The 20,441-nt window shown below is 36.6% G+C and overlaps 1 protein-coding gene across 9 annotated transcripts in view; it reads left to right on the top strand.

The window, feature by feature from the left end:
• AGTPBP1 (ATP/GTP binding carboxypeptidase 1) overlaps nt 1-19,561 on the top strand; it is a 66,131-nt gene extending 46,570 nt beyond the window's left edge. For 6 of the 9 annotated variants that reach the window (XM_084503859.1, XM_084503863.1, XM_084503860.1 and 3 more), the window contains 2 exons: nt 4,247-4,407; nt 17,712-19,561. In XM_084503859.1, the coding sequence (XP_084359985.1) occupies nt 4,247-4,407; nt 17,712-17,889 (339 nt within the window). In that variant the 3' untranslated portion in view covers nt 17,890-19,561. Of the gene's footprint in view, nt 1-2,542; nt 2,845-4,246; nt 4,408-17,711 lie in introns of those variants that run through there. The other 3 variants (XM_084503866.1, XM_084503865.1, XM_084503864.1) reach the window with 3 other exon arrangements.
• The last annotated feature ends 880 nt before the right edge of the window (nt 19,562-20,441 follow it).

Genomic DNA, 20,441 nt, shown 5'->3' with positions numbered 1-20,441 from the left:
ATTATAGTAGGTCTGTAACTACTGAATGAGTGCATTAATTTTGTCAATTAACAACAAGCATTCCTGTTATTGTCGGAATATTCCATTACAATTTTCATTGTTCCTCAGATGTTGACATTATGGGGTTTTAAAAAATAACCTATCCAGCTAGTTTGAAACTTCCAGAATATTCTTATAAACATCAATATTCATGGCCTTCACAGTGCTCCTACAGAAAGTTCTTATTGAAAGGTGAATAGAGATGTTTTGTGGACAAACTTTTGAGATGCTTAAGTTGCAAAGCCCTTCAGTGAGGGAGGAAGAAATGGCTGAATTGTGGAAAAATCAGTTACTCTAAAGGGAAAAGCATTCTCCTACATGCTATAAACAAGTTGATGAGATTGAATTGCTGTTCTGTCACTTATTTTGTTTGGAATGAAACAGTTCATGAGGTCTTAGTCATTCTTTGTCATACAGGAAGAACCTTCATTGTTTCTTCACTATGATAATGCTCAGGTTAATTAATGAAATTTGTCTCAAAGGCCAAAGTTACTAGACAGATAAAGGAAAGAGCAACATTTCTGCAAGGAGACTGCCAAAGAGAGAAGAGACTGGGCCTTTTTTCTATGGAGGAAGTGAAGCCAGCAACTCCATGAATGGACTTGTGATATAAATTTGTTTTCATATTTCATATGTTATTTCAAAACACAAAACTGAGTTAAGCTGTTGAAATTCTCTCCTCTACTGCTTGCCACCCCAAAAGACATGACAGCTCAGATCTGAGGGACTGTGTGCTGTGTAAAGGTCTGAAGCGCTTTTCTGCTCTCCTGGCTTACTGTCATCACTGAATTTTGTCAAAGCACAAAGAAGATTACTAAAAAATTTTGTTCTTTTTGAAAGAAATTATGACTCTCTGCCAAAGTTGGTCATCACTTCTTATTATTTTTAATTTTGCTTGGACAGTGATGATGCTAGACTGCGTACAGACAGGAAGGAAGTTGTTTAACTGAAGTTTGCAATTAGGATCGCTGGGCCAGTTATCTCTGGAAGCAAACTCACTTGAACTGCTTGTGTGTTGTTTTTGTAACACATTGAAAATCAGTGCTGCAAATATGGTTTAGCAATCTGTGATTCAAGATACGAAAACCAAAAAGATGAGGTGAAAAGTTGCTCAGTAATCTATGAAGGATAGTTAAGATTCCAGATAAAAGGAAAATTTTGTTACTAAACCTAAAAGTTGAACAGTAATTTAACTAGGAAATCTGTTCCTTTCCTGCTTGGAGATTAATGAGTTTGGTAGTATGACTTAATTTTTAAGTTAATTGAGAAGGCTTTGTTGCTTGGAAATTTTACTATGCACAGAAAAGAAGACTTCAAGAGTCTAAAACAAGGATTTGGTCAACAAACAAAGTTACCACGATCATTCCATCTCCACACTTCGAATTCACAAAAATGATCACATCTTTGTAACCCCTACTTTCTCCAAATCTTAGTACAACTTTTCTATTTAAATACATATTACAGGAAGATTTGTCTCAACTTAAGGTGGCAGCCTGTTGCACCTTCTGTCACACATCTTTGTTTTCGGGTAGGAGAGTCCATTGCTGAGAAGAAATATGAAGCCATTTACACGCTGTACTTAGTAAGGAAGACACCAATCAGCTGTAAAAAATATTACTGTCTGCTGTATAGGATAATGACTGTGTAAAATATAAAGGAAAAGGAAAAAAATTCAGAATTTCAAACAGCCAAAATTCCAAGCATCTTTTTTTTTTTTTTTTTTTTAAGCTACCTTGAGGTGGCTAAACTTGTGCTTAACAGCAATGTTTGTAGCATATAAGAAACTTAATTTGGCCACAGTTGAAGGTATTAGAGTAATAGTTGAAGGTATTTGGAAGATCAAGAAGCAGAGTACAATCAAAGCTTCAGCAAAAGTGAACTTCATCTCAGTTCTTCAGTGCAATTACAATGTCTTGAAGCAGACTTTGGGTCCCTTGTTTCGTGGAAAGTAAGAGAATTTTCTGATAGATCATTAAGAGTGGATTAAGAAGTTTTATATTTGACAAGTATGTGTTACTGCATTCTCTGCTGATCAAAGAAATGATAAAAGCAAACCTAGACTTTAGCTTAGGCTTTTACTTCAAGCCTATAGACTCTTCAGTATAGCATGTTCAAAGTCCTGCTTGGTTCACAAGTTAGCCATCTCCTATTTGATCCATTTAGATTTCTCTTTAGTTATGTACTGTTTCTGCTGTGCTGAAAATAGCAGCCATGGAATATGCACACGCTATTTATCTTTCTAACAATTGTCTTTGCACTTTATTTCATACTATACTCTTGTCAACTTAAACAGCCACTCCTCTGATACTCTCTGTAAGGAGTCTGCCAACTAACTGTATCTTCTTCAGCAACAGATGTAGACAATGATCGGAAAAGTTTCTGAACATCCAGTTGTGCACCTTAGTAATCTTTGTAACAGTGAGATTACTGTTACACTTCTCCTTCCTCTTCTGCATACTTGTTGCCTCTTGTCCTTAATGTTATTTTAATCTTTTTGGGGCAGGGACTGTGTCTTCCTGTGATTAGCGTAGTGGAGCCCCAGCTATGATTGGGGTCTTCGAATGTTACAGATGTGCAAACAGATAACAAAACATAAACAAAAATTTGGCCTCTGTGGATAAGGTACTGCACTGGGAGTGAGGAGAACTGATTTCTGTTCCCAGCGGGGTCAGTGACATGCTGTGAGACACTGTGCAAATCGCTTCAGCCCTCTCTGCCTCCATTTCTCCATCAATAAAATGAGGATAATTCTTCCTTTATTAATAAAGTGCTTTGAAACCTACAGCACAAAAGCACTATAAAAGAGGTAAGTAGTATTATTATTAACAATAATACTTAGTATCCAATTCTTGTTCACTGATAACAGGTTTCTGTGCCATTTGACAGGAGGATGACACTTTTATAGAATAGTAGGTATTGCTTTAGCTTTCTTGTTACTAAAAGGCACCTTGTTTATGAAGACTACTGATAAAAAGAGAAATTGCAAGAAAAATAAATTCAAGCTTTCCATTTAAGTTTGCATACAGTCAAAACAGAAGTACGTGAAGTATGTGCAAACAGCAATACAATTCTTCTGAGCCTTGCATTTTATAGTACAGCATCAGCGTGGCAACATACAAAGCTTGTGCTCTAGCTTTTAGGTCAAAAAAAAAAAAAGGATTCTCTGTTCTTTTTGCTTCATATATTTTCCTCCTGGGTGAGAGCTTGCCACTGTTTCCTGGTTCGTCTGCTTTCCTGCTTGTTTTGTCAAAGCTTCTTTTTAACTACCCATTTCTTTAAGAGGCTTAGAAGAAACAAACTAAACTCTTCCTTAAATTCTCCCGAGAGTAAGAAGTTGCAGAGGGAATATTGAATTAGGTTGTGACGCTGAATATGTTATTGTATATATGGTTCAGTACTGGCCAATTCTGTAATTTTTGAGGATGACTCTGTAATACTGTTCTCTTTTTGTAAAAGAGTTGAGGTCAGAGGTTCTGTCCTTACATAAAGCATTGCTCACTAAGTCTATAAGCTGATGGGACATGTCACATGTGGTCTTGAAGAATAACACAAATTCTACCTCTTCACAGAAGAAAATATCTTATTCAAGTTAGAAAACTGTTGCTTTTGATACTTCAATTTTTTGTTTGTCTTTTTTATTTAATAAATGTGTGAATAAATGCTTTCAGAATTAACATGTAACCTCTAACTCATAGGAAGGGAAGAGATACTTGTTTATGTTAAGGAGTAACATTATTTTAAATTCTCGTTTATGTGTTCGACCATGATCAACTTCATTGATATGTTCTAAGTGTGAATTTACTCATTTTGAAGGGACTTTTGTTTGAAAAATCTTGTATTTGAGATAATCTTATTTGAAATTCATTTTTTAAAATTTTGTCTCAACTTTTATAAATAATTTAGACTTATAAACTTGGACATAGTATCTAATCTCTCTCTTCCAATGTAAATGGGTAAAAGTTCTTTTAATATTGATGTGCTATTCGTATTAAATAGGAAGCTCTGAAGAAATGCAGAAGTGTCCAGAAATGTCTGTTTCCCCTTAGAAGACTCAAGTTGTTATTGTCTGTTTTGTTTTGTTCCTGATACTTGTGCTAAGCATTTACTCTGCAGTTCTTAAATGTGTTGTAAATAATAATTGTGCAGTATGTGTGGGTTTATCTGCATGTACCTATTTTATATTTTTTAAATCTTATTTTTAAATTAGGGATTGCAGATAGGGACAAGAGAACTGGAGGAGATGGGAGCCAAGTTCTGTGTTGGCTTACTGCGTTTAAAAAGAATGGCCTCACCTTTGGAATACAACCTACCTTCTAGTCTGCTGGATATTGAAAATGAGTTGATTGAGTCGAGCTGTAAAGTGACAAGGTAGTACACATTTATTATATTTCCTTTTTTTTTTTTTTTTCCAGGTAAAAAAGTTTATTTCTCAAATTAAGTGAAGATTCTCTCAAAAAATGTTATTTCAGTCTTCAGAAAGAATGTTGTTGTGTTGTGACACTTAGTTTTTCAATATACTCAGATTACTCGTACACTATCTTGTTAATTCAATTTCTTCAAACTTTTAAAGAAAGTAGTAATAAAGTCAGACTGTATGAGACTGTATGCTAACATTTGTTGTTGCTAGTATAAATTTTAAGGTCATCAGGGAGTCATTATATGCAGTGGAACCCTAAGTCTCAATTGTCTCTTTCTCACAGCAGTTTTTTTTTAATTTTATTACTGAACACAGTATGAAAAATTTATTTGGACAGACTTGAACTATAGAAGTTGAAAATTACTGTAGGAACTGTAAATTTTTCTTCCAAATATGTTTTCTTCCGGTACAGATACATAAGAGTAGTTTAAGAATTTAAAACAAATGAAATAAGGTTTGTGACACAAAGTGCATTGTACCTGTTCAGTAGCTAGCTTATTATGTTGTCAAACTGTTAAAGCCTTAGATAGGGTTGAAAAACCACACGTATTGTTATATGTTTCCATGCACTTAGTATCCACGTGTATGTGGTAATTGGAGATACACAGGAAACAAATTATTTCAAATGTGTAAACATCTCTTTCTGAAAATGTGGTTGGAGATGAAATAATGTAGAATTACAAATTTAAGAAAAGTATTAGATGAGTTTGGAAAAGAATAAGATTTGTGTGCTATATAACATGTTATCATTAACATACTTTAAGCCAAAAATAGTTTTACAGTGACCTTGGCTATATCTCCAGCTGGGGAAAGTTGGGGTAAAAAAAAAAAAAGAACTTATTTTTGCTTTTGTGGAACTAAAATAATAAGGTGCCTAAGACTTTTGAAGCTACACTAATGAGGAATTTGTCTGTAGACTGTGCAGAACTAGCAGAAATATGGGAGAGCATCTGTGGTACCCTGTGGAAGGTAGGGGTGATGTTCAGTTCCAGTATTGAGGCTTGAAAAGATTCCATAGTGCACCTCAGATAAACTCCATGATATTAAAATGTGGAGCAAAGGAAAATGTTCTACACTGCAAAGCTTCTAGGACAGGATTCCAGATAGAGTTCCAACTTTAGTATACAGGAAGTCTTACTACAGCAAGTAAAATGAATTGTTTTGATTATAATTTTCCTCACAAGGCCTTTATCAAAATCAAAAGGAAAACTCAGAGCTGGAGGAGGAGGAAATATGAGAGCTGTTTTCAAACGTAAAAAGCTAAATTCAAGGAATCTATTCTGTCTAGAGAAGACAGGATCAGAAGTAATGGCCTTAAATTTGAAAGGAGAAGATATATATATTACCTACAGTCTATTCTCTCTCTCTCTCTCTCTCTCTATACACACACACACACACACACACACACACACACATATATATGTATGGCAAGCAAAAATGAAGTTTTCAGGTAGATCAACGGGGAAAGCTGCACGGTCTCCATAGGAGTTTAAGAAAAGTATGGACAGACTTCAGTCCAGAATAAGGGTGGGCATAGCTGAATTGCCTGAATGCAGAGGTATACACTGAAGAGGCTGTGGGTAACTTCAGTAAGTACCATGCTTAAAATATGTCTAATATGCATAGATACGGATTAGTGAAGAGTAACTTTGAATCTCTTTTTTCAAGCATTGTTTTATATAATTATGGGGGGGGAAAAAAAGTCACAGAGCATTTCTGGAAAATTATCATGCTGGGGGTGCTTCTCTGTAGTGCCTGCATACTAATGCACACAGCACAGGGAGTAAAAATACTGAATTAAAGGTCTGTGTGTGGTTGCAATTCTGTCATGTTGTTGGGATCACAGAGATGTGGTGGGATAGCTCCCATAAGTGCAGTTCTGCAGCTGAGGGGTACAGATTGTGTAGGAAAGCTAGGTATCAGGAGGTGAGTTGGGCAAGTCCTTTTTGTGAGAGGACACCCGGATGCATGGAGCTCTGCCTGCGCAAGGGTGAGGAGCCAACTGAGAGTTTATTGGGTGAGGATTAAAGAGCAGACCACTGTGGGTGACATTGTAGTGGGTATCTGCTATAGCCCACCTGACCAGGCAGCAAGTAGGGGAGGACTTCTACTGACAGCTAGAAGTAGCCTCACATTTGCAGGCCCTGGTCCTCATGGGGGGCTTCAGCCATGCCTGACATTACTGGAGGAACAACACAGAAGATCGTAAGCAACCTTGGGAGGTTCCTGGAGGGCACTGATGACAAGTTTCTTACTGAATGGTCAGACACAACAAGGAGAGGTGCTCTGCTGGACCTGGTACTTGCAGACAAGGATGTGCTGGCTGGGATGTGAAAGTGGGAGGCAGCCTTGGCTGCAATGACCAGGGGGTGGTGGAGTTCAGGTTCCCAAGACGAGCAGGGCAAAAAACAAAGTCACAGCAGTGATATCACTGAGGCAGTCTCAATTATTTACTCCTGCTTGAGGAGGAATGTTGCCAGCAGCTCAAGTGAGGTGATACTTTTCTTCTGCTCAGCACTGGTAAGCCCACAGCCCGGATGTGTATCCAGGTCTAGGCCCTCCTTTACAGGACAGAGATGGATGTACTGGAAGAGAGGCCAATGAGGAGCCCTTAGGATGATTAAGGGACTGGAGTATCTCCCATAGGAGGAAAGGCTGAAAGAGCTGGGACTGTTCAGCCTGGAGAAGAAAAGGCTCGGGTGGATCTTGTCAGGGTGCCCGTATACTTGAAGGGAGCCTGTAAAGAAGACAGAGCCAGGCTGTTTTCAGTGGTGTCCAGTGACAGGACAGCGGGCAATGGATGCAGACTGAAATGGGAGAAATTCCATTTAAGTATTTTAAAAAGTGTAATTTAAAAAGTTTGCTGGTGTTTTGTGCAGCTGGAGTAATTGAAGTACTAAGTCAGGTAGTCAGAATAAAAAGTACCTTTTGTGCATTAGAGAAACATGCTAAACTTCAAAATCTAACACTAACATGTTGCTCTTTATCTCTTGGAGCCTTTCTTACATTACAGCCTTGAGTGCAAACTTTCAAGAATAGTTTGTATTTTATTTGCACCTAGTATATGTTAAGGAAACCATATAATATTTTCTCATCCAGAAGTGTTGTATCATTGTCAATTTTATTAGAACCAAGCTTCAGTATAGATGCATCTCTTTGAAATACTAAGCATCAAATTGTGGTATTTTGAACAAAGATGTATTTGTGAGTGACTAATTATTGGGGTGGCATTGGAGAACAGCCCCAGATTTCCACATAACTTTATATAAACCAGTGCCTCAGGTGATGAATCTTTATGTAACTTTATCTCTCTATAAAAAGTTAGAGTGTTAGTTCACATAGATACTGGCTGTGTTTTAGAAAAAAAAAAGGCTGGTTTTTGCAGTTCATTAACGTTATTCAGGGCGGATTGACCTTAACACCTGTTGAAATGAGAAATGTCATACATGAGTCAGTCCCCATAGTTTCCGGCAGAGAGCTAAAGAAACATCCGAAACACGTAAGCATCAGAATAGGAAAAAACAATTTGGTTATGCTTTCACCATTCTGCTTTTAATTGATCCTCAAACAGTAGAACAAGTTAGGTGTGATTGCGTTGAAGAATTAGAGAACTATTGTCTGGATTAAATGCTTATGCTAGATGTTACCATAAGGTAAGAGCAGAATTAGTGTTTTCTTTGAATTGCGTTTCTGAAAGTTCAGAAATGCAATTCAATCAGCACAATCATTTGTTGAGATTTTCCGGTTTCAGTGAGGCTAAGTTTCACAGTAAAGCTGATTGCTATGGTCCTAATTCTGCAATAGGTTTGCCAAAGTTAGTCTGCACATATGTTGATAACTTTCTTTGAGAGTATGTACAAGCATAAGTATAATCCTTTGGATTTACAGTTCTTCCATCTTGTACTTTTAAAGTGCATTGTTTATGACAGGGTGTGAAAGTGCCTCCAGTCAGTAAAAGGTTGTTACTGCTTTCTGTTTGATAGAATACTTGAGCAATGTTAGATGAAAAAAAGAGAAAGCAGGAAGGTGGCTTGTTTTGATGCTAAGAAATAAAGCAAATCCTGAAGAGAAAGATATGGCTATGGATACACAGTTCAAACTTCTTTCTCAGCTAAAATACTGCTTTAATCAAGTTAGCTCTTAAAAACAAACAAACAAACAAAGCTATTGTGTACCAAAATTAATTGCATGTAAACACTGTGCTGGAGCAGGGGAAAAGCTGCCCCTGACATGATTTATATTTTGTTGGTGAGAACAAGGGTTATGAGGGCTGCTTTATTCTGGATTTTCTGAAAGCACTCGCTTTAATAAAATAAAAATAAAAGACTCGCTACTGTAGAAATGCAGTGTAGGTTGGCACATGTGAGCAGAGTTGAAAAATAACATGATGCTTATAAGAAAGTTGACGAGGCTGTACACAGAACTGTTTATAATCCTTTTGTGTAAGAAAGATAACTGGTACTAAGGAACTTAAAAAACAACAAAACCCAAAACATCCAAAACTCACAAAGGTTCAGGCTCCATTCCAGTGGGCCACGTCATGAAAATCCAAAAGTAATTGTGCTGTTAGACAAAACTTTATACTGGGGAGAGATCATTTAATAACTTCATTGAACGTTTTAAAAGTGAGTTTTTATTTAGAAATCATTTTAAAAACAAAATTTTCCCCAGTCATGACCTTTAGGTATTACACAGCTACAGACAGTGAATGGCAATAGCCAACTGCTACTGCAGGAAAGAAATGAAGGCAGTGGAAAAAAGATCAGATTCTGTGCATGTTAGAGTTAAAACTTCTATCAGGTAAAGAACATTAACATAAAAAGTGTTAAGCTTTATTGGAGAAATCCGTTAACAACACTTTAGATTTTTCTAGTGTGTGATGGCTTTGTTCTTCTAACCTATTAAATGTTGATTCATGTTAATAACACTAACAGGAAACTGTGTAGCGTGAACTGAGAAATTAAGTACCTTACTCTGAGTGGTCATTTACCAATAGCATATGCCTGTGTAAGAATCTGTGCTGAAAAAAATCAAATGTGTGGTTTCCAACAATGTATCTTGAAACCATAACATCAATAATGAAATACATTGTTTATTTATAGCTGACTTTGTGTTTGGACACTTTCTTAACAATTATAACTATCAAGTTACTTTTCATGTACAGACTTACTTGACTGAATTCAGCAGAAATGCTTTTTACTTAAAAAATGGGAGTGGAATTGGACACTTGACAGGAAATCTTTTTCAGAGAAAAGTTTAAATTGCATGGCTGTCTGTGGTGTTACTAGAACATCAACCTAATATCACACTGTTTCTTTCAAATGTGAATTTTCTTAAACTTCATGTAACTACAGCAGCCTTATATTCAGCCACTGATTTTCTTGAATTTGCTGATGCATCATCAAACAGATTTGCTTAATCAATGTTACCTAAGCAATTATCTCTAATTAAAACCATTGAAAAATATAAGTATGTAACAGCTAAACTGGCAAAAACGTTCATTTAGTAAATCTAGAAAAAATGCCTTTTTTTAAATTATAATTCTGGTACTCTTCTGAGATAAATAAACCCCACGGTATTAGGAAATTACTACCTGGGTGGCTGGGTTCACTCCTTTTTTTTCTTTTTTCTTTTTCTTTTTCTTTTTTTTTTTTTTGATATCTGTACTTTGTGCTATAGAAGCCATATAAATACATGGTTTTTGTATAAGGAAGATGATATAATTCTGTTCACAATACCTCCACCACTATTAGCTATAAAAGTACCTTATTATGTATGTTTGCACATCGTCTTCTCTCATCCTTTGCTAAGGGGATTAGCATGAAGTCCAAGTTTCCAATCTTCTGCAGCACTCACTACGTATTTCAGCAGAAAGTTCAAAAACCTGTACTGTTCATCAGTGATGATACTCACAGAGGAAGTCTCTGTAGTTATATACTTGCAGGTACTCATATTTAGAACTGAAACACTTTGTGAAACAGGGTGTAGTTAAAGTTCAGCTTTTTCGTGATACCATGTTCTTCTGGTCTAGATTTAGTTTAAAAGAAATTGTAACAAAATAATCTTTTTTTTTTAATTTTGTCTCAGGGATTGCTTGAGGGCTTGGTAGATAGGTAGTGATCAGATAGTAACTCCTCAAAAATAAAATTGGATTGTCACAAGTGGGAGCCCCTTCTCCTGAGTAAGGAACATTTAGATTTTTAAGTGCTGAAGAAAAGTGTGGTTCAGAACAGATTTTCCACAGGTCTTTCATAACTTTTACTTCTCTTCAAGCTTTTTTTTTTTTTTTTTTTTTTTTTTAAGCAACTGGTGAAGTAGTTTTCAAGGCAGTTTTGCATTTCTGTTGTACAGTGAAAAAGAACACTGGCCATTGCCTCAAGGTGTTATTCTTGTAAATTTATTAATCATAACTTTTTTTTGTCATCATGGGTGGGCAGGTGTGTGCTCCAAAAGGTCTGTCTAGAAGGCTCTACCTAATTGCCATAGGTACAATGCATACCAGCTCCCAGTGACACCTCATAATGAGACTCAGCAAAGTCTTGAGCTCTCCTTTTCCCACTTAACCAGTTTGACAATAATGGAACATCAGTGATCTTGTGGTGTTTTTGCCAGGTACTCTTACACCTGAAGCACAGAGGGCTTCTGTGCTATAGGACACCTTACTGCTGTTTTGATGAAAGCTTTGCCTTGTACAGTTTTCTTTTTCCCCTCCACAGTAAGGAGCTGGCTACTTTTCCTTGGGTCAGAAGTCCCTGCCCTTGTCAAGGCACATAGATTTTCCTGTAATGTTGTTCTATTTCTAGGTGTATTAGACAAGTGATTTTTATTAACATATCTTGAAATCTTTATGCCAAATCTGGGAAATGTAGGCCATTTGCCCTTTGATGTATTCTGAGTGATGAAGTTTTTGTGTTTGTGAGCTGTTCTAGACAAGATATTAAAAACCTCTATCAGCTGGTTTATTGGGCTTAATTTATTTATTTGCTTGAGCACTGGAACTACACTTGAGTCTCTACTGAGTTAAATTTATAAAGCTAGTTTCTATGCCTCTTCAGAAGCAATCGTGGACCACAAGATAGTCAGTCACACACAGTTCCTTGCTTCATATGCCCAGACTTCCATTTTTATTATTCTATTATAGTAAAAGTACTGCTTATGATTTCTTTGTGCTTACGTGATTCACAGCTCATTACTTACTGTTAGTGATGACTGAGGAAAACTATTTACAGAAAATCCAGGTAAAAAAAAATATGAATAAGTAGTATAAAAGTACATAGTTTTTCACAGCTCTAATGTCCTCGTTAGAGTAAAGCAGTGAAAAAGATCGTAGTTACTCCCTTTATATTTTGAATGTTACTGGTGTTACTGTAAAAATAAAAAACAATACAATTTTAATGCTTGAAAGGAAAAACAGCCAAGCTTAAACGTCAAAATGTAAACACAGAAGCATCAGTTTTATTTGCAAATGATTTTGAGGGTTTCTCAAGCTCTCCTTGGTTTTACTAGTTGTATTTACAATGGCCAAGTAAATGCTAATATTTTAAAATTTACCTCTGATATTTCATTACACGTAGGCTCAGTTTCCATGAGTTCATTTTGAACCATGTCTGACACATATTTGACTTAAGAAAAATAAAGCAGTCAGAAGATTTATTTCCCCTCTGGCAGTGCACTTTAACATTTTAAGTGATGAATTAAACACTTTATTTTTCTTTAATTATTTCAGACCAGTTTGCCAGTGTTTTCCTCCATTTCCAAATGGAAAAGATTAGACTGTAATACTGATCTTGTAGTAAGAATTATAGTTGTTATGCTGACAGGTTTGATAGGGTCTGCATGCAATGAAACAAAAACACATGACTGCAGTCATAACTGCTAGGACTTACTGGAATTATCTCTTGCTCAGTAACTTGACCTTTTTTTCTAGTCCTTTCATTAATTGTTTTGACACTCATTGGTGTGTTCTAGAACGTGTTGTATTTTTGTTTGTTAATTTGATTTAATTACAGCAGAGAAGCAGACAGCATCTTTTGGGAATGCTTTTGGCTATCTAGGAAATGGTAGAAAAGCAGACTGCCAATACGAGCTATGGGGAAGAAAAAAAAACACATCTGTGAAATCCATTTCCTGCACTTACCATGTCATATTTGAGAAAATATATCAGAGTGGTAGGGGCACATGCAAGAGAATATCTGACAGAGATCCTCTTGCAAAGGGTCTCTTTGTGTGCTGCCAGGAGGGAACTGAATTTGAGCTATTTTGTTTCCCTTCATCTTAATAACTCATAAGCTTTGCTCAGACAGAATGATGGTGTAAGAGAGACATGGATATATTGAAAAGACATATCTTTTCAATATTAATATTATTTCAATATTAATATTATCTTTGAAAAGATGTATCTTTTTTGAAAAGATATGTGGGGTCACAAGGACAACGAAGAGACTGGAGCACCTCTCCTATGAGGTGCTCTCCTCTCCTGAGAGCTATGTTCAGAAGGCTCGGGGGATCTCATCAATGTGTACAAAATACCTGAAGGGAGGAGGGTGCAAAGAGGATGGTTTAGCCAGGCTCCTCAGTGGTGCCCAGCACCAGGACAAGAGGCACTGGGCACCGGCTGTAACACAGGCACAGGCTGCCCACATCAGCAGCGCAGTCTCCTCCTTGGAGAGCTGCAAAAGCTGCCTGGACGCGGTCGTGGGTGGCCCTGCTTGGGCAGGGGTTGGGCCAGGTGGGCTCTGGAGGTCCCCACCAACCTCACCCATTCTGTGTCTGTGATCCACTTTTCACGCTTCTCTTCCATTCTTGGCAATGTGATCCAAATATTAGGTGTAAAGTACTAAAGTCAACAGTTGTGGAATCCAACCAATTTAATCCAGTTTTGAGTTTTACAAGATGTATTTCGGGGTGATACCACACAGAAAGTGTTGAGATTACTTTTTGTTAAACTGTGGAGGGAAATAATGGAATGCTGTAAGTGGGGATATTGAAAAATAAAACTTAAAGGGGATTTGGATACACAGCTACTCGTGGTTGGGAAGGGAGTTGGACATGTAATTGTTCTCTTTAGTATTGGAAATTCTCTTCACAAACTATCCTTGCTGATTTGGGAACAGCACACAGGTGAAGAGCTCGTTAAGGGCACAGCACTCCTGTTGCAGCTTTGCTGATTCCTATAAAACAATGTGGACCCTAAAGGGAAATCAAGGAACAGGAATGGATAAATGATTCCTTTGTGGTACATCCTGACTCTTTTGTTCCTTAAAAATTTTCCCTTCCCTGGCATTGCAATTTTGAAAGAAATTGTTAGTTCTTAGATTTTTCTCTCCTTCCTTTCCAAAATCCCCAGGCAGCAGCAACTTTACACTGCTTAACAGAGAACATTTCTTATATTTTTTTCTTCAGAAGTTTTTAAATGTGTGCGCTTCCCCTGTAGTCTCAGAAAATTGCTTATCTCCATGGGACTTAAATTGGTTGTGTTTGTGTCTGGCTTGTGGATTAATTTCTCTGTAATTGAGTCATATGGATAATGAAAAATCCAAGTATGTCTTTGAGGGACAAATAAAATTTTAGCTTGAAAAAATACATCATGTTAGCAAATGGGTTTATTTTTGTTTATTTATGTTTGGAGCATTAATTTAAATAAGAAAAAACATAGGCATTGTTGTTAAAAATAAATGTTTTAGTAAGCTGCTGTGTTCATGCCTAAATTCAGTGCATTTGATGGCAGGTGATGTAGAAAATGCACTTTTTTATATTAAAGGAATATTATTGAAGTTCTTCATAAATATGAGGACCAAAAAGTTGTATCAGGTATGTTACTTGACATTTAGGAATTATTCTTTTTACCCATAAAATGTTATTCAAGTAAAATCTTTGCAAAAGTTCACAGAAGATACACCGATTATAACATCCATTAGGCTACAAACTGTGGCTGTATGATAAACAATCTCTGTTAACTTGAGAAAAATAATGGTTTCCTTTTAAAAGCAAATGCAGGAGGTATAGGGGTAGAGGAAGAGGGATTATTGAGCAAGTTAATTAGAAACAGCCCAAGGGAAAAGTTAGGAAATTAAAACCCACTGAATCAGCATGATGGCAGCTAGAAGTATATTGTCACAAGATATGTTGAGGGTGGGGAGCGGCGGGGAGGCAAACGAAGGATTTGATTAAACAGTAAGAAATTTTTTCAGGTGTTTGGATTTCTACATTTCTTGTAGCCAAGCCTCGGTAAAGCAGTGAAGCAGTAATTGTAGTTTGCAGGTTCACACTAACCTGTAGAATAAAGACTGATGGAAAGTTAAATATCCAAGGTTAGCATCTGATACATTAGAAGACAAGCCATGGCAAAGCAAATGTATGTGAGCGGTATGCAACAGGTTTTTCCTTTGGATGTAAAACATTCTGGCATACCGTTTTGTGAGGAACGAAGACTCAAAGGGAAAATGGGAAAAGTCATCTCAATATATTTAAACTTTTGTTTTCAATAATTAATGATTGAGAAGTGTTGGCACATTGTGTTTTGGAGGGCAGTAGGAAGCTTATGAGGCAGATTTTGGAGCCAGTTTCTACATTAAAAGTCTATGCAGTTTTGAGAGTGAGATCAGTTTATCTATTGTACTGGTACTTTTCTTGAATAATGAAATTTATAATGTTGATTTTATTATACAGGAAGTGCAACTAAAAGCATCCTCAAGAATTTTGCATGTATACATGCCAGAGCAAACATCTGAACTGTCGTATATCAGACATAACAATGTTAAGACTGTGCACACTGGCTGAATTTCTAAAAGCCAGAAGTGTGCATACATATGATTATATGAAATAAATTTTTATAAACATAACAAATAACACAGTACAGACATGTACTGTGTACAGACAAATAACAGTACAGACATGTATTGTTTTGCAACACAGTGTAAAGCAGGACATATTCTATGAACTGACAAGGCATCTCTACATAGTAAACTTTGTGGTTTGCTAGTTTGTCCAGTTCAGTGTGTTCCCCTTAAAATAAGCTTCGTTGTTTGCTACTTTTTTAAATAGGCTTGTTGGTTGCTTTATTTGCTTATTTATTTTTGTACTGGATTAAATATTAAAGCTTAATTTCCAAACAATGAAACTTACTTTAAAAAAAAAAAAGTGGTAGAAGTTTTTCAGAGAGCTTTATTAGCCTATATAATACCTCACTAATGTGAATTTTTCTGAGTGTCTACTGTAATGCATTAACATCTCACTGTCAATGGCTAATAAAGTATTTGTCATTGACACAACCCATTGTAGTTTTTTGTTTCAGTATTCAGAATTATTAGTTAGATAGGGCCTACATTCAGATTTAATGGGTCCATTTCCTGTGAATTGAATTACACAATCTATCCTGCAATTGCAGTGTGGATTCCTTGCATGTGAAACCCAGCAAATCAATACCTGTGTTAAGTGGTTAGAAGCAGGACCTACAAAAAAAAAAATGCTGTGCATTTTTTGGAATATGATATATTTGGTGCTATCTCATCAAAATAAAGGAAACATTTCAGCTTTTTTTTTTTTTTTTTTTTCCCATTAAAGGAAAATCTTGGCAGGCAGTAACTGCCTAGGGCATAAAGCATCACAAAATGAAAGCCCAAAAAAACTGTATACATTTCCTGGGGCTACAGCAGGTTCTTCAAATGAAGTGTGTATCTTTACTTACAGTACAGTGGTTTGCCCACCTGTGAAATGAAGAGGCAGCTCAGTGAAGATACTGGTTGTTTTCCTCACATGGTCTCTCTCCTAAATGGAAATAATTTTGTTCAAAGAGCTGGCACCAGTTCTTTAACCAACATAGCGGGTTGTTACCCTAGTTACAATTTAAATAACCTTTGCAAGTATTTAGTTTGGTGGAGTACTCCCTTTTGCACTGATCAGTGTGTGAATAGCTTGTTCACTGAACTATGGTACAGATTGTTTTAAATGTAAATCCAGAAACTCCAACTGAATTGAATTTTTGATAGTTTGTTTTGTTACTATTTTAGGTCTTACGTCTTTTTTTTTTTTTTCCTAAACTGGGACTAGGAGTTCGTCTATTTGTTGTTCTCCCAAAATATGAATTAATTGCCAACTTCAGAAAATGTTAGTGTAGCATGTTATTGGTATTATAGGTAGAAGAAAACAATGTGAAGTTTATTCGCAATGAATAGGGATTGCGTTACAGATTCAAGTGATCCACTTAAGCTCTTAACAGAACTAGAAAGAAGGAATGACTAATCCTTTTAATTTTGAACCCACAGCCACAATAAACTGTGTGCCTTAAGACAAAATTCATCAAAATTAATATGCAAACATTTATACAAGTACCTGATGCCTTCTCTTATGAGAATGCTCTTTTGGCTGAGTTCTGTGTAAGTTGATTATTAGGTAAAACGCATTACAAAACCTTCTTAGGACTTCATCTGAATATAAAACAACTTATGAAATATTTAGCAATACTGAGTGGTTTTAAGCAGATAGCTTTTTATGTGCCAAGGGAGAGTAGTAAAACTTGGTCTGGAAAACACCCATACTTTTTAAAATTTTTTGTTTATTTATTTGGTTTTACTTTTGTTTTCATCTGTCTTAGGAAGGTGAGATGATCGGAAAGTTACTTATTAACCTTTCTCTTGTTCACACTCAAAGTATTACTTCTCTTATTCTTGGAGGCTATTAGTTACAAGCAGGGATCATTTTGTGGACCGTGACAATGTGAGGACCAGATATAAATCTTATGACTCAAATGGCAACTTAATTTTAGTTGTAGGCCAGAAAAACTTGCCTCAATTTGTCATCTGCAGTATGTGCAGTATAATTGCTCATAATGCTTTTCAGTAAAAAGTATTTAGTAAAATACGCAGGTTTCCCACCCAAATTCTCCGACTGTGGTATGTTTTATTTTATTTTTTTTTATAGCAGATACTGTTTCTGCATTTGAGTCCTGTAACAACTTATGGTAATGCTATAATTGTATAATGTTTGCACAGGCAATTAGTGTAATTCTGTAACATACAGTTGATTTGTCATGGCACATTTGGATAACGAGTTATGTATGATCGACCAATTAGTTCAGGGTCCTACAAACGTGTTTTTGGCTCTCAGTTGTTTCATGTGCAATTAAAAAATCAGTTTTGGGTAAACCACTGCTATCCTGAGGTCACGTTGTATATTACTGCATGTTGGGATGGGGATGGGGCATGGCCTGAATGTTGTGTTTGAGGTAAAGCTTTTAACAACCTCTTGTTCGTTTCAGCCCTACTACATATGTTTTGGATGAAGATGAGCCTCGCTTCCTTGAAGAAGTTGACTACAGTGCAGAGAGTAATGATGATCAAGACACCGAATTAGCTGAGAACGCGGGTGATTACGAGGCCACTAATCAAGAAGATGGACTCTCAGACTCAGACTCAACAAGGATACTCCTTTCCTGAACCGTCCTTGCAGCCAGTAATAAGAAGAATCCTGGTTTTTATAGTCATACACCTCCTCACTCTCACCTACTAAGGGGATAAGCTTAAGGAGCCACAGATAACTGGTTCCTTTTCAAGCTCAAGGACAATAAATATTTTTGATTTCTCATAAATTAGCATTTGTTTTATTTAAAAAAAAAAGTGTTTTCTCTTAGCACGAACTAGATAAATTTATTTACTGTTTAGTTCATTTTCTACTAAATAGTATTGCATGGTGTTTTGTGTCCTTAAAGCCTATCATCAAAAAATGGATTATAATTTGTGGTGTGTCAGAGTACAGAAACTAATTCTGTGTGGTACAATTCTTTGAGTTGCTTTCTGAAAAATAACTTATGTACAGATTTTTTTAAATTATGTGTGTGTGTATATGCGTGTGTGTACACTGAGGTGAAGAGGTTATTTTTCAACATTATGTTAAGGATTTGATTGTGTTTGCAATAATGTAGTGCCTGCTCTGAAACCGTTCAATAATTACTAAATTAAAAATTAAAGAGTGATGTATGAATTGTTGCACTGTTTCTTGCTTCTGAGGATTATATGGTTTTACCACAGTACTAGCTGAAAATACAATGTCTGTTCACAGTTCAGGAGTTTTGCACTGCAACCAATGCAGCCTGTGTTTACAAGAACTATATGCTTGTTAGAAGTCACTCCCATAAAACAACTATGGTTTAATATGAAAAGGTTTTTTTTCTCAAGTGTACATGACTACAAGAAATGGTTAAACATGTACATTGTGTATATATATTTTAGTTACCCAGTTGCTCAGTTTTTCTTGTTCAATATGCACATAGTTTAAGAGCTCACTGTACTGGGTGCACATTAGCTGCTGATCTCCAGTTTAAATGCTTAAAGAAGGAAGGTCCATTTTTGTTGAAACATATTTTGGCTGTTTTCAACCCAGTGTTAACCCTGCTTTGAGGAGAAGATTGGTCTAGGTAACCTCCTGAGGTCCTTTCTAGCCCAAATAATTATGCTGTGATGCTGTCTTCTTTGTTTTTCAAGCTGTCAGGCATGGGATTTAAACTTCTTTGTCTTCTGTCATCTGCCAGTTTCTATTGCCTCTTGTCTCTGCTTAGTATGAGATTGAATGCACAAATGAAGTTGCACTCTGTTGTTTACAAGAACTGACATGTTTTGCAATGAAAAATACTTTTCCAAAATGATTTTTACTTGATGTGACCCCATTGTGGCATTCATTTTCTGCTGCATGTGCAAGGCGTTAAGAGCATGAATAATAACACTCCAAAGTTACAGAAGGCTTTTAACTGATTGAGAACTTTGTGTGCAATTACTGTTGCAAATGACACTGTATTTGGGAGGGGAAGGGTGCTGTTGGTAGAAGGATTAAAAAATTCAGGGAATTAACTGTATGAAGGGATTTGCACCGGGAGTTCTTTCACCAGAGTCTGCTGTTTCAAATGCAGCACTGGTTGGTGATGTCTGTCCGTGTTCTGATGTTCAAGTCCTGGTTCTGAAGCTGGGGAAGGGGTTTTGACACTCCAGTGATATGCTACTGTACTTTTTGTTCAAAGACTTATATTTATGTTAATAGTCATGCACTGTTGAAATGTAAGGCTATAATGGAAATGCATTTTTGTCCCTATATAAATTTATCTCTGTCTTGTGAAAATAAGTGTTCCTTGTGTTCTTTGAACTACATACTATAAATAAGAAAGTCCCTGTTGGAGAGGAGTCCCCTGCACACAAGGTGCTGAGGAATTGAGAATCTGCCAAGAAGAAGGATTAACCTTGCCAGAAAACTTGAAATATCTTTAAGTCAGCCCAGTCAGAGCAGTGCAGAATGCCTGTATTACTGTGCCACTTCTGTACGAGCTCTCTGCATAAATTTTCATCCCTAAGGATTCATACTTCAGTAACTTCCATAAATAATTTTGTCTTAAATTTTGGAAGGTGCAGGATGCCAAGTGTTAGTTAACCCCACTGTGCATTTTGCAAGACTAAAAACTTACTACACCCAGTTAGAAATACTTCTGAGTTAGTAGTACAAAATTATCTTTTCATCCAGAGCAAATATGCACGTATGCTCTCAGATTTATACATCAGTTTATGATGCACTTAAACACTAGATTAGATTTGTGTAGTTGATTAGATGTCAGACTGGCAGTTGTGGGTCTGAACTTCAGTTCCAACGCAAGAGTGAAACTGTCACGAAACTGTCACCTTGTGGAAAACGCAGAGGCTGTACCTCCTGCATGCTTTACTGCACCTGCCATGGGTGCGGCGTCCGGAGGGGCAGAATCTCCATTCGTGCCCACGGGAACACAAGCTCCCAGGAGGAACTGCTGCAGCTGTAGCTTTTTCACGCTATGTATCCCACTGCTAACAACCGCATTGGCAGACAAACTCCAGTGTCCCCTTTTATCTGCTTTGGTGAGAAATTTGGTGTTTTAGCTGAAACGGGAATAGTTGAGGCTTGAGCACATGCTCCACTCCGTTCCTATGGCGCTCACCCCCATTAAACGGGCAGAATGGGGGTGAACAAAGACTGG

Source organism: Aythya ferina (assembly GCF_964211825.1).
Source record: "Aythya ferina genome assembly, chromosome: Z".
Taxonomy (NCBI): domain Eukaryota; kingdom Metazoa; phylum Chordata; class Aves; order Anseriformes; family Anatidae; genus Aythya; species Aythya ferina.
This window is presented reverse-complemented; position numbering and strand designations above follow the sequence as displayed.